General features: G+C 31.5%; 1 protein-coding gene across 1 annotated transcript in view; it reads right to left on the bottom strand.

Moving 5' to 3' along the window:
• Positions 1-15,034, bottom strand: part of LOC139523232 (regulator of G-protein signaling protein-like) — a 37,264-nt gene that overhangs the window by 12,841 nt on the left and 9,389 nt on the right. Inside the window, exons 8-13 of the mRNA XM_071317078.1 lie at positions 13,887-13,949; positions 12,751-13,006; positions 11,129-11,239; positions 10,268-10,436; positions 5,801-5,994; positions 4,600-4,717 (exon numbers count right to left, since the gene is read on the bottom strand). Coding sequence (XP_071173179.1) covers positions 4,600-4,717; positions 5,801-5,994; positions 10,268-10,436; positions 11,129-11,239; positions 12,751-13,006; positions 13,887-13,949 — 911 coding nt within the window. The remainder of the gene's footprint in view (positions 1-4,599; positions 4,718-5,800; positions 5,995-10,267; positions 10,437-11,128; positions 11,240-12,750; positions 13,007-13,886; positions 13,950-15,034) is intronic.

Here is a 15,034-nt window from a genome sequence, read left to right as displayed (position 1 = left end):
TGACTATGATCGCTGTAAAAGTAATACGTGTAGTGGAGTTAAGTACACACTAGACCAGCTTGAACTAGGACATTTTGACGGCGGTCGACTTATCATTGGTTGACACTAACATTTTTCGTCTGTCCTCAGATATCTGGAGGAATTCCGTCCAAAACGTTTCAAAACTACGAACATATAGGAACTTTAAAACAGTCTTTGAAACTGAAAATTACGTAAATTTGAACTTGAGTAAAATTGAGCGGTCATACTTAGCCCAATTTAGAAGAGGAATCTTACCATGAAGAGTGGAAAATAGGAGGATACTCGAACGAAAGTGTAGAAGAAAGACTATGTAAATTTTGTAAAAATCAAGAAACTGAAACTGAATTCCATTTTATGTGTATATTGAATGTCGAATTAACTTTTTTGGTAATCTTTTAATTGAGGAAAACTTCACAGATTTGAATCATGGTGACAAATTGAAATTTTTAATGACTTTCCACATAAGGAAATTAGCAAAATATATAGTTCGTGCATTTCATTTAAGACGTCAGTTGCTGATAACACATTTTTTTTTTGCATATTTAAAGCTCAAATGCTTGTTTACAAATATTTTTATGTTTATATATTTTTGAAATTTACTTACGTCAACAAAAGATTAGAAGGTGATATTCTTGTTTATTTTATTAATTTTTATGTGGCTTATAGGTCAATTTGGCCGGATATATTAATATTTATCATTTTTATATGTTTATAATCTGTACATATTTACACGTGTCACTATACTAAATAAATTACTTACTTCCTTTATAAAATATCACAAATAAACACCAGAATTACTTTTGAACGACATTGTATTGTGTGGGAGTTTCTCACTATGCGATTCTTAAAACCTTAAAGTCAGTATCTGTACACTCTATCCCTCTACACCAACTCTAGAAAAATATGTGTCCATAGAAGCAGCATATGTGTGCTACTTATATTCTATTTTAAAACATATTATTAACACCCGTTTAGTTCAAATAAACCCTTCACAGTAAAAAGTCTGAAGTTTAGATCTGGAGTCAGGAAAATCCTTTTTGGGGACGTATTATGCATGTTATTCTTCGCACGATATAAAAAAGATACCGCTTACAACGTAACTTCCATGTTTAATAATGTCGCAATCAAAGGATTAAATCGTGTAAACTTGAATTTTGAAAAACGGATTTTGCTTCATCAAACAAGATGGTTGTCTCTATAACGGGACTTATTGGTCCGTTTTGCCTTAAAATTAATGTATGTGTTGTCTTATTTTAACAAAGGTTTGCATAGTATTTGCATTATATTTGTAACCGAGAGTTAACCCAGCTAACACATAATATTTTCATGATATTATTGACTGGTTATATATATGTTTTTCAAAAATATTTACCAAAAAATATTTTAAAGACATTTTTTTACATCAGAAATTATGCATTAATGATATTTTAACAATAATATTTCGTCCTAATGTTTGATTGCTAAAATAAACACATTTTTTGGAAATATTTTTTTATAATGAATAATAAATATTCTTTGCTGATGTTTTTAAAACGTTAAATAGACAGTTTTATGAATGAGAACAATTGTATGTCGAGGATATATTTCTTTGCAATATTCAATCAATATCTGATGGACATTTTTATATAACATTTAATATATATAATATAATTTTTAGATGTGTAAAAGTAATATTTATAAAACATTTTTGATTTACATCTATGAAAAGCATAGGTTTGATGTATAATAAAATATCTTTTTGATGTAACATCAATATACTTTTCTTGTCCTAATCAAAAAAATAAAAATGGTAATAACTAATGAATATTTCAATAACATCATAACAATATATTTTTTCGATTTTATTTAGAAAATATTAGTTAAAGACTGTTTCATAATAGTTTTAAGATAATATGTTTAATAGATATTAGTAAGATGTATGCTAGAAATGTTCTCCAAATGTTTGTCAGTGATATTTGAGTGAGGCACATGTTTGATATGAAAAAAGAAATATTTTATAAACATTTTTACATAGTATTTTTAATTGATATTTGTAAGATGTACGACAAATGTTTTTCTTGTGCTTGTTAGTGATATTTGTGTGAAGTCCATGATGTTTGATATGAAAAAGAATTTTTTTTTATATAAGTTTTTAATCAGATTAACATGAATGTCTCCTCATTTTTGATAGAAAAGTCTTAACAATTCTAATCTAACTTAAATGAAAATTCAAATCAAGTCAAAAGAAAAATTATCTAGCGAATAACGATTGTGTTCTAAGAGCATTGAGGACCCAGTAAAAAATCAAAATGATAAAGTCATACCAAATAGGACTCTATAGGACTACGATAATCCGTGCCTAGAACTAGAAAATTCTTTGTATTTTGCCTAATTCAAAGTTTTTTAAACAGTGTTTATAAAAAAATGTCATTGATATTTCATGCCAATAAAGAAATATATGCCAACATTGTGCCAACAATATGCCAATGTATTAGGTACTTTTATACTGCAATCAGCTATTTTACTATACAGATAAAGCTATACGTATAAACGTTAGCTTTATACGTCAATGACCTCAACTCACCTATAAGCCCCGCCTACTTACAACGTCACGTCACAACCATGACAACGTGTAGTAACAATGGTCAAACTTTTATGAATTTAAACCTGTTATGTCTTCAAATTGGTAATTTATATACCATGTTTATCAAATGTTATTAATTAAATTCATTTTCCCTTTCTAATTCCTTAAATTGTCAATGCTTACCGCCCTGACTACGCTCATAGGGAAATACCTCAAAATGGTACCCCAAGGGGGAAATTCCAAACACTTTTTTTAATAATATTTGTTTCATATTTTTATTATTTTTTAATTTTTTTTTATCGATTTCAGTATAAAAACAATATACGTATAGTGTCTTGAAATATGAAATTTATTTGTATTCGGCACGAAACGGGAAAATGCTCGGTAGAACCTCGCATTTTCCCGTTTCTAAGCCTCATACAAATAAATTTCATATTTCAAGACACTATACGTATATTGTCTAAATCTCCCCCTTTATACCACATACTTGAAAATTATATTATTCCAATGTTCTAACAAAAAATGTGCTCTTCCTTCTCTTTATCTAACATTTTCAAATCTGTGTAGTCAGGACTCATTTAAATGTATTTACCTAAATGATTGAATAATTTTATGCACAAACAAAAAATATTTAAAACCAGCCCAAAACAGCAAATACAATTTGAATATACTTTCATTTTTTTCATTTTCTTGTATATCAACACATCATTGACACGAGTGAATTTTCTTACTCTCCAATTGATAGTTGTTAATCTACTGAATATATATATTATAATATGAACCAGTAGAATGTATGAATTGACTTATAATCATTCAATTCAATGCCTCAACTTTTTATTAAAATGACAATAGTTGACAGACTGTATTTAAAAAAAAAACATTAGGTAGACATCAATAAAACATATCCTAGACATTAGAAGAATATTTTGTCCAGATGTTTGAAAGATGTTGTCTGGATATTTTCAATTGAAACTGAATTATATCAAAATTATGTTATTTCAATATAAAATCAAGATATTTAAAAATAATGCTCTTTAAACATTAAGAACAAATATTTCCAGAAAATATGCTATTCATATGAGTACAGCCAGACAAATCACGTCAAAAACATGTTTTTGAATGATATTTTGGTGATATTTTGCAATATATTTTAAAAATATCAATAAAATGTTTTTGTGCTACCTGGGAAGTTTCATCAAAAGGAATTGACAAATATGGACGTGTTTACACCAAATTTAAGTATGAGTACAGACATACAGATGCATCTAGACAAGTTTTAAGGCATGGCAGAGCCTAGATATCTAAATATTATTTAGACTGTTTCAGAAAATGAAAAACTTACTTGGATTGATGTATGCATTTTTTCAAGTCTGCAGAAGATGACAAAATAAACTAACACATGAGTTTCATTTGATACGGTCCACTCAATTACACAGTTTAAATCACACTTGTTTGCAGATGTCTGTTTTTAATCTATTGTCAAGTTAAATCAATATTACTCATAACATTTATTATATGAGGGGAGCTTCTCAAATCTATTTCCCAAATTTGTTTGTTTTGGCATTTTCCGTGGGAATGAAAAAATGAATAGCAAAATCCAGAAAAGTTTTTTGTGAATCATAAAATGCATATAAATTTAAGTATCAAGTTCCTGTCATGCCTTAAACCTTTTCCAGGTGCACATGTTTGATAGTACTCGGAATAAATTTGGGATGTAAATATGGCCACATGAGCAAATAATATAGGTAATGGTGAACCTAAAGGTTTAAAACAGTGAAAAAAAGTATACGTTAAATGAGATTAGTGCATGACGTGACAAACTATGATCAAATCTGGTCCATTCAGAATTAAATTAATGCAATGCAATTGCGACTGTTTCCACTCCTTTATCATACTTTCTTTCAACTAATATCGATAAACACTGTATGTATTAGCTACATATATAACAGGATGAAGTCCTTTACACAATGTAGTTCAATAATTTTTGGAGAATTGTCTACTATACAACAACTTACCATTTTCGTTCCATGGCTCTGAACACACTAGCTTGAGCACATACTAAAACACTTAACGGAACTTTTTCCATGGCAGGAATCTGTTTGATAATATCGTCGCTACAGTCTAACCAAGCACCTTGAGGAAATCACAATGGAATGAATAATTAATAGTTTTAAATTGCTAGATTGGATTACTTCTGAAAGATACCAATGCCTCCTTCATAAAATATCAATAGTTACTCAAGACGGTAAGGAATCCTATATTTATCATTTAATGTAGTGGAAATATAATCTCCTGGAACACGCAATAGCATACATTTGGTTTTATATTTAAAGGGAAGAAGTTATGTGTACTGAACATTTTTTTGCAAAATCTTCTTAATATTAGACAAATTTTTAAGAACTATCTTTTTCAAATGTCATTGAAAAATACCGTCATTTTGCTCACTTTTTATTCCCTTTATTTTTGAAATTCTAAGGCTTTTCTACCTGAGGAATAGATTACCTTAGCTGTATTTGGCAAAACTTTTAGGAATTTTTGATCCTCAATGCTCTTCAACATATTTTGATTCGAGCGTCACTGATGAGTCTTTAATAGAAGAAACGGGCGTCTGGAGTAAGTGTAAAATTTTAGTCCTGGTATCAATCAAGAGTTTATTTACAACCACTGGGTCGATGCCACTGCTGGTAGAGATTTATTTCCCCGAGGGTATCACCAGCCCAGTAGTCAACACTTCTGTGTTGACTTGAGATATCATTGATATGTTCATAACTAATAAATTAACTGTCAACTTCGTACTTTAATTGGCATTTTTTTGATTCAAGCGTCACTGATGAGTCTTTTGTAGACGAAACACGCGTCTGGCGTAAGTGTAAAATTTTAGTCCTGGTACATGTATCTATGATGAGTTTATTCAAATGTCTTAGAAAAATATCATAATTTTGCTCACTTTTTATTCCCTTAATAAAGTCTCTGCTGTAAAATACTTGTCAATTTTGCAAACCCTGGTGTTTAAATACGGGCCGGTGACCCTATAATTTTATTATGGTTCACAAGTAGCAAAAAAAAAAACCCTTATCAAATTGGATTAAAAATTAAAAATTTAAATACGAAGAGAAAGACCATGGTATTGCACAAATAATGCCATTCATCGCGGGATTTAATATATATAATATAAGTATAGTGCAACTCATATGCTCGTACATATAACAAACATACCTTGCTTTGCACTTTTGCTGAAATATTTCCTGATAATGTTACTGATCATATTATTACGCAGGCGACCTGGTGGCATTTCACGGAGTTCCTCAATATTTTTCCAAAAGGCAAGAGGATATATCGTTTTAAAACTTGCCATAAATCTTCTAAAGAAATCTAAATGCAAGGCTGAATTCAGCACTTCCATAAAAGACCTACAAAAGAGGTCAATTGAATATTAATTAAATGAAAAATCTGGCTACTATGTTGACGTTTTCGGATAAGATATATGTTTGCATCTCATGCGAGATTTATTGTGACATTAAGCGATATCAGATTAGTTTCAGCTATCGGTTCACTTACTTCAGACTAAACGTTTATTTACGTCACAATAGTATAGTATTAAAAAAAATGGTATCTGATAATACAAACTTCGTAAATATTAAGGACGCCATCACGAGTTTGTTGACCGTTATAGAATAACCGTCTCACAGATGATATCGGATATGTTCCTTACGTCGTAACAACAATCCCCTTCCCTTTCATGTATGTGACCTACCGGATTCGACTATTTACCGAATTTGTAATAATCAAAACCAGTTTGTTGGTGGGGTTCGTGTTGCTTAGTCTTTAGTTTTCTTTGTGGTGTCATGTGTACTGTTAATCGTCTGTTTGTCTTTTTTTATTTTTAGCCATGGTGTTGTCAGTTTATTTTCGATTTATGAGTTTGACTCTCCCTCTAGTATCTTTCGCCCCTCTTTAAGAGCACATTTTCACGAAGCAAGAATAACGTGCTGTCAGCAGTGCATGTCAGTAAATATCTACGCAACACTATCCATAAGATCTCTGTGAGACTATTTATATTTATTTTCATTAATTCTTGGCTGTGCGAAAAGGGGTCACTCAATAAAATGTTTTCCAAGTTAAAACTGGATTACAAATATTTACCCCTTATCACATAAAACACTAACACAACAAATGTTTTTGTGCTGAAGAATCGTGCCTAAATCTATTATGTACAATAATTAGTGCATTTTTTTCCGGATGCGTAGTTTATTTTGTCAACAGAATATAATTCTACGTCAAAAGTGAGCGATTGCAAATTTTAAAGGATATATATATAGAAAACAATGAGATTGAAGATACCATGGACAAATTAAGTAGACAACATATTTATAACGTCATGGGAAGACTAATAAGAAGATGAAAAGACAAACAAATTCACAATACACTTAATAGAAGACCAAAAGACTTAGCAAGACAATTGCAAATACCAAAATAAAACACCCCAAAAAAACCCCTGAGATAATCTAATATGCTACGTCGTCGATATAGTTACATGGCACCCGTCGTGTCACTCAAATATAATTTGGTGATAAATTATATCAAGTGATTAAGCCTCATGAGAGGAAGATAGTTAATTGAATTATATTATTTTACCAATTGTGTAATTTCACGATTGTGGCATTTGACAAAGTGTGAAGTCGTTGGTGCACGCTTAGCAGGAGACGCCTAACCTGTCAGCACACCGGTCTTTCAGTCATACAACTTCATCCTTTACTCGGAGTACATAAAAATGTGATCGGAACAGCAAACCCAATAATTTGAATGGTTAATTTCTGAATCCGTTTAGGAAATTTACTACAATGCGTCAGCCCAAACCTCGCAACTTTTAGTGTTCATGCGACTAGCGATTTCTTCAGATTATGTGCGTTTGCAAATAAAGGCAACAATAGTATACCGCTGTTTAAAGTCATAAATCGATTGAGAGAAAAGAAATCCTATTTACCAACTAAACCGAGAGAAATACATCGAATATAAGAGAAAAACAACGTAACAACAGTAATAGTGAAGTGCAACAAAAACAAACGACAATGCTATAGAAACGAACTTTTAGATAACATACTGTCGTATTCCTGACTTTGTACAAGACATTTAAAGAAAAAAATGTTGGGTTGAACCTAGTTTTATGTCTAGCTAAGATTTGATTTATGAGATTGGGGCATTATATGATGTCACAGTCCAATATATACCATGTGTTGTGAATGCGACTTTGTCGTCATGTCCATATTATCGCAAAACAGTGTTAAAGTTTTTTCCTGTATTTTTGACGTTGTGTGATAGTGACGTGGGAGAGAGAGATGTGTTGCCGGAAAAACAAGATGGTTAAATGTTTGTACTGTCAGAGTGTATGCTGTGCAATTTGTAGTTTATGTAACGTCTGTATAATAGATGTAGTGTGAATAAATCGTGACTGTTAATCACTGTTATTTTCTACAAAGATGGTGTTAAAGTCATATGAAACGAGTGAGTGGTGAAAAATAATGTTTTTCCAATTCTTGAACCAATGCATGTATATATCACAAACTAAGTCCTCTGTGCACGATTTTATCATTATTTACGCAAATATATCGTATAATCGTCAATTTTTTTTCTCTCTGTCTGTTATGATTTAACAAATATGGCTGCTCATTAAATGCCGTGTTTTGAAGCCGAAGTTTACCGATTGTCACCTTATAGTAAATAAATAACAAAAAGCATGGGTATTGAGCACGTGTTTAACATGTACAATCAGATAATTGTTTATTTTAATGACAGATTCATGCGTATTGCGATCACCGGATTTTTACGAGGAGGGTTACGCTCAGGTCACTATGCATACGGAAAATATGTCGGCGAATTGCTTCCTGGAAGCAAGCAATTAAAAATAAGTAAACTTCTTCTAAATGTGGACAAATTAAAGAATTTTCCTCAGAAAAAAGTATATGTACAAAAGTTTTATAATGAAAACTATCCATTTAGTTATAAAAAACAGATGCATATTTTTTTTTAATTTGAGGTTTCATATGACTTTAACTTGTAAATTATGAACGCTCGGAATTCTACGTTCACAACACCATGTATCATCCAGCGCATGTCAATCCAAATATTTGGTCAAAGATTTGTTTCAACCTATGACGTAACGCTATTTGACCTGCGCTGGATAACTCATGGTATTGGATTGTGACATCATAAGCCGCGCGATGACTCATAGTATTGGAGGCTTAGTCTTCAATCGTTGATTAAAAACGGAATGATACTCTGATGTGGGAACTTGGGAAGACTCACCTTCTGATGATTCATGGTAACGGAATTATGACTGAATAAGGTCAACATGGTATGACCAGATGTTGCATGATTTTTGGAATGTTAGCGTCATGATGACTAAAAAAGTCTGGATTTTTTACTTGTCATCTCCGGAAGTGAAGGGGGCAGAGCATGGTCATATATGAGTGCGCTTTCTAGCCTAGCATTTTTTTAAAGTGAAGAAGTGATTTTAAATAAAATAGCAATGTACGATCTAAGATTTTGTATTTTATAGTTTTAAGCAATCATTGCTGATCAATTGTTAGAAAAGGCAATAGGTAAACTTCACTTGTAAATGTCTTCCTAAGACTGTTAATGGTTTTTTTAAAATAATATATAAATAATGAAGTGATTTCAAATAATAGCAAGATTTTGTATTCTATAATTTAAAGCAGTCATTGCTGATCAATTATTGTAAAATATAGAAATATGTAATCTTCACTTGATATTTTATATCATTTTTATTTAAAAATCTATTGATAGAAACTACGTAGTATGGCGAAACCTGTGTAACGTATCAGTTCGACGTTCGTGAATTAATGCATTCTCGGTAATATTTTTTTATAGGTAATATTTTCTATAGTGTACACTAAAAAGTTTTGATTGGTTAAAACGTTCCAAACAATATGGAAATACAACCAATGACGTATCGCTATTTTCATTTTTGTGTACGAACAATGAGATTACCCATAGCTTTTGGATTTTGAAAAGGCGTATTAGTGAATAACACATTGTTTTATTAGTTGTCAACAATATACATTTGTGTTATGTGCTATTAATCACATAAACAGCACAAAGAAAAAGGATATGAATTACTAGTATAAAACTTCACGTTAAAATGCAAGATTTTGATTGGCTAATACGGGGATGATAATTTATTCTATGCTATGGCTCAGCGGGAAACAATTTTTGAATATTACCCTCTCGTATTCCAGACCAACCAAATTGATAATTTAAAGAACAATTGATTGAATTAACACCAATAAATCAAAGACAATGCTCAGGTTCTAAGTTTTTCATAGACTGTCAAAATAAAAAAAAGTACATTTTGCTTTACATATGGCAGTTGCATTTTTCTAACGGTAATGTTGTTCTGTACGTGACGTCACATAATTTCAAAAGTACTTTCAAATCTTAAATTGAAAGACAACAATGATGGAACATTTTAAAAGTATACTAAATCAAATAGAACATAGCTGAGAGGGTGATGAAATAGATAAGTGATAAAGAACAAGGCCACCCTCGGCATCGCCTCAATTGACAAGGTTTCCTCGGGATAACAATCTGATATATCACCCTCTCATGCAGCTATGTGTTAGTTGTATGATAATTACGAGTTATTATAATAACTTATAAGTTTACCTTGGTTTGGTTGGCCTTTCAATTAAGAGGCCGTCTCTTCTGTGAACGAGTCTATTGTTCCGTGGTGGTTCGTTCTCAAGTATCGTTGGTCTGTCTAATAATACCTGTCGTGATACCTTTAGGTTTTCTATATCTATCTTTGGTTTGTTCAGAAGATTGTAAAGGAATGCTAATTGAAAGAAGACGTATAAAAATATTCAAACATGTATCAAAAATTCGTTTATACTTATTTTTTTTAGTATAATACGCATCAAAATGATGGGCACATGTTCAAAATTAATGTTTGATATTTATAAATTTATATAATAGATGTGGTATGATTGAAAATGAGAAATTTTTTAAATAGAGAACAAACGACATAGAAGTTGCAACCATTCTTTCACAGTACGACCTTCACAAAAACGCAACGAAAGTTCAACCCTTACCGCATAGCAAGTTCGTCATTTGTTTACTAGTAACGATATAAATACAGAGAAAGGTTCAAATAAAATTACACGAGAGTTGGTAGATTTTTCACTATAGTTAAATAAATAAAATAGCTTATCACAGTCCAGGCATTATCAGCGTCGTAACAATGTCTGAGGAGAAGTTATCAGGAAGGTCGCAATGTATGAGGAGACAATATCAAGTTTGCTGTCGTCTGCCGTAAACTGTCTTATGAAGGTGGAAAAAGACCTATGATTGATCGATAAACAGATAATCGTGTTTCCTCGTATAGATATCGTTTAATATCAGCCGTTCGACAAAACATGAAGCATTTTAGATCGTTCGCTGCGCGAGCTTGCCAAAAGGTTCACAATGTGTCTCGCGGCTAATATTTAACGATATCAATGTATAGAAACCCAGATAATCTATACTTACGATGTCTTTTAGGATGTACTTTGTTGATGTGTAAACTGCCGTAATCACTGTAGAGCACATCTATGATATCAGCTATCGTCGGTTTTTTGTAAGTAAACATCCCGGGTCTCCCTGAAAATAATAAAATACATCTGTAAACGCCAATTCCGACCTGACAATGTCAAAACATTACATTTCATGGCATGAGACTATTGTGTACCACCAAGTTCACAGTTTTTGAAGGCAGTTTCATTCTGTATTTGATCCGGTGTGATACACACATGTGCATATACAGTATAATAAAAATTGGTAGAAATAGGTTTTGTTCTTATCAATGGGAACAATTAATCTACGCACACATGATGCTTTATACTACGTTTTTAACTTCATCAAATTTTTTGCGGACTCCCCCTTGCAGATATCGTCGGTAATTTTGCGTTATAAAAAGTTTTAAACATTCAATTGAAATAATGTTAATTGTTCAACATATAAGTCACATGCAGACGTTCTTTGTTGAATGTTTTGTTTTTTTTAATTACGCTGTCATTAAGTGGTGTGCAAGACAAATTTTCATGTTTTATCCATATAAAGTGGACACGACTTTTAGAAATTCGAAGTATATTTTTTCAGATCCAAAAGATAATGTTATTTGCGATACTTAATTCATGTACCCGTTTTAAGTTGTCCGTTTTATTGTAGCCGCATTTCAGCAGCGCATGAAAAGAAATTTATGTAGCTCCTATTTAAAAAAATTTACGTTATAATTATTACTAGATTAAATGAATGATTGATTTTTAAATTTGTTCATAAATAAAGATTTTCCCCTTAAGGTAGATTCATGGTATACCGCCATCTTGGTTTGTACAACAACAGTACAAAATCGGTCTAGTTATTTGCCCAAATCAGCAAATTTGGAAACAGATTTGCAATTTATTTGTTAGACTGTTTATTTATATAAAGAAAACTTGCTAATTTATTGTATTATTCAAAATATTTTAACAAATATCAACCATTTTGGTTTTTAAAATCATTTTTTTCAAATGAGCCATTTAAGGGGAGATAACTCTTTTAGCACAAAATTTATACTGGGCTAATAGGGAATTTTTTTATTTTTACTTGTGGCAAGAAAACAAGTTCGGTGACACCATGTTTTCTTTTTATTTTCTTAAAACATATTATAAAACCTATCTTCTCACAATTTATTTCAAAATTCTATCTCATAAAATTTTTTTTATGTACTGTTATGTGTTTTTTCATGAATAAACTAACCAAATTTAGGCAATTTTCAACGACTCATAGCTTGAAAAATAGCACGGTGACCCATACTTTTTATTATATTTTTGAAAAAAGCATAGGAAAATCTTCATTTTGTTAAATTATAAGAAAATTCTGTCTCAAAAAACATTTACTTTTGATCTACCTTAAAAGGAATCTATTGAAATACAGGTTCCCTGTGGTAAAATCGTATTTACCCTTTTGAATGTTTATTGACGGCATCGAGATTATCTCGACCACTAAGGAATATCTGAGTGTTTGGTGAAAATGAATATGTTTCACTTGTGGTAGGTAGCCAAAATCCCAATTTACCCTCGAAATAATTTGTGATTTCCACTAATTGTCTCTCCCGCCTTTTCATGTCTTACCGTACTCAGCCAATATAACGGTAAACTCGAAGGCTTTCATAATCTGTTCATCCGTTATCGCCACTGGTAAGTTATCGGACATTCGACTCCATGGTCTTTCGTCTGACATGGACCCACTCTTAGGACGGTAATCTTTTGACAACATCTCTGGACTGATACCTTGTGATGTATTGATAAACAGTAGTGGGTCGTCCGGGTCTTTGTCCATATTTGGTGGATATTCCAATACGTTTCTGTCAAAATGGCGATTACCAACCTAAAAGTAAATAAAATACATGTACGTGTATAAATTTGAAAAGACATATTGAGAAAAAGTGTACAAACAAAAGAACATAACCATTTGACAGGTTAATGTATTTGCCTTTTTGTAGGTATAAGTTATTTGTATCGCCAAGCAACGTAAGTTCCAGCTATCAGAATTTGGTGCATTCAAGATTGGCTAACACCTGACTATGCTGTAAATGTTTTGTGTTGAATAAAATCCCCAAAAGTTCAATTGGTTTGCATTGTTTCAAATATATACGACTACTTTATGCAAAATTTACATTTTATTTCAGTAGTATATATCATAAACGTGTGACATTAATGTTTTGCAATCTCTGCATTTAAATGAAACTAAGAGTTGAATAGATACGAGTGACAATCATTTGTTGTATACTGCCATATTATTTTAGATGCATCCTCATTCCTCACACTATTTTATTCGATTGTTGGTAACTAAACTCTGTGCGATACACATGGTTTAAATGCTTATTAATAATTCTTTATTTGCAAAACAGACAAAAACCAATTTTGGTTATGGCAAATGCTTTGACAAAACAAACATGATCAAACATAATGAAAACTCCACAATATTATAAGAGATATATATGATAAAAACAGTTATTGTTCTCATTTCCTCAGTTCTAATGACTCTTTAATAAAAGAAACAACTGCTTTTACATCATTTGGTGTTGATGGATTTATCAGATGATCAGCGGACACTGTAGTATCAGTGACGTACTTTAAACCTAAATTATATAGCTAGCTGCTATACAGCACAACAAATTATATAGATGTATGTAATAACTTATCGAGAAATAACAACACACACTAATGAAAGGGGCACTTAAATCGGTTCAAACCAATCTACTCACCACTTTTTTCCTGAAAGCTCTCCTTTCTGCCAGCATGAATATTTTCCACGTGTCCTTTAAACTCTGTAAAATCAGGAGTATACATCATATAAATTTCAAATATTTGACTCAATTTAAATTAAGAAATATTGAGCTGTCTCGATGAATCAGCAATGTGTATGCAATATGTATAAAATATTGTAAATGTGATGTAATATCATTTAGTAGTGTAATGGGAATACTTGCAAATCGAAAAAGATCTTATTTTCTTTCAAATCGTAAAAAGTTAGTTTTTCCGTTAATATTTATGACAGATACCAGGATTATAATCTCATACGCCAGACGCGCGTTTCGTCTACATAAGACTCAGCAGTGACGCTCAGATCAAAATAGTTATAAAGCCAAACAAGTAAAAAGTTGAAGAGTGTTGAGAATCCAAAATTCCGAAATGTTGTGCCAAATACGGCTAGGTACTCTAATCCTGGGATAAGAATATCCTTAGTTTTTCGAAAAATTCAAAGTTTTGTCACCAGGAAATTTATAAAAGAGGGACGAAAGATACCAGAGGGACAGTCAAAATGACCATATAATTGATGTTCATGTCAACACCTAAACGATCCACAAATGCAATGACTGGTAATTGAATTGCTTTATATCACATACGTGTTAAATTCTTTCGTGCGTTAAAAAAAGTATGTTCAATGCGATGATTTGTTGCTTTTTCGTTATGCATGTGTGTGGCTTTGGTTGTAACATTGCCATTGTGGTCCTATCCTTGAAATTTTGAATGACATGTGGGAAGCTTAAATTCACCATCTGTTTGCTAATAAGTTCTGTTAGACCTCCACACCCAGTAGCTCCATCTTATGTTTTAATATTGGAGCTACTACGTTGAAAATATAATAAAAATGTAACTATCTGGAGAACATTACAACTTGATTCCATCGGAAAGACATGATGATATCGATAACCTAGGCCCAAAAAAAGAGGGCTCAGAAGTAATATGTATTCAATTAGCGGAACGCCTCTTTTTAAAAATACAATATAACTATTTATTACATTGGTTGCAATGAATTACATTGATTTCCCAGTTAGATAAAATCCGACAATTTCACATGTGAAATAAACGTGGTTATTTCACTCTCTGACGTCATACAACAATAGGCGTT

Source organism: Mytilus edulis, chromosome 5 (genome assembly GCF_963676685.1).
Source record: "Mytilus edulis chromosome 5, xbMytEdul2.2, whole genome shotgun sequence".
Taxonomy (NCBI): domain Eukaryota; kingdom Metazoa; phylum Mollusca; class Bivalvia; order Mytilida; family Mytilidae; genus Mytilus; species Mytilus edulis.
The sequence above is the reverse complement of the archived record's forward strand: the minus strand, read 5'-3'. Positions and strand labels throughout refer to the sequence as shown.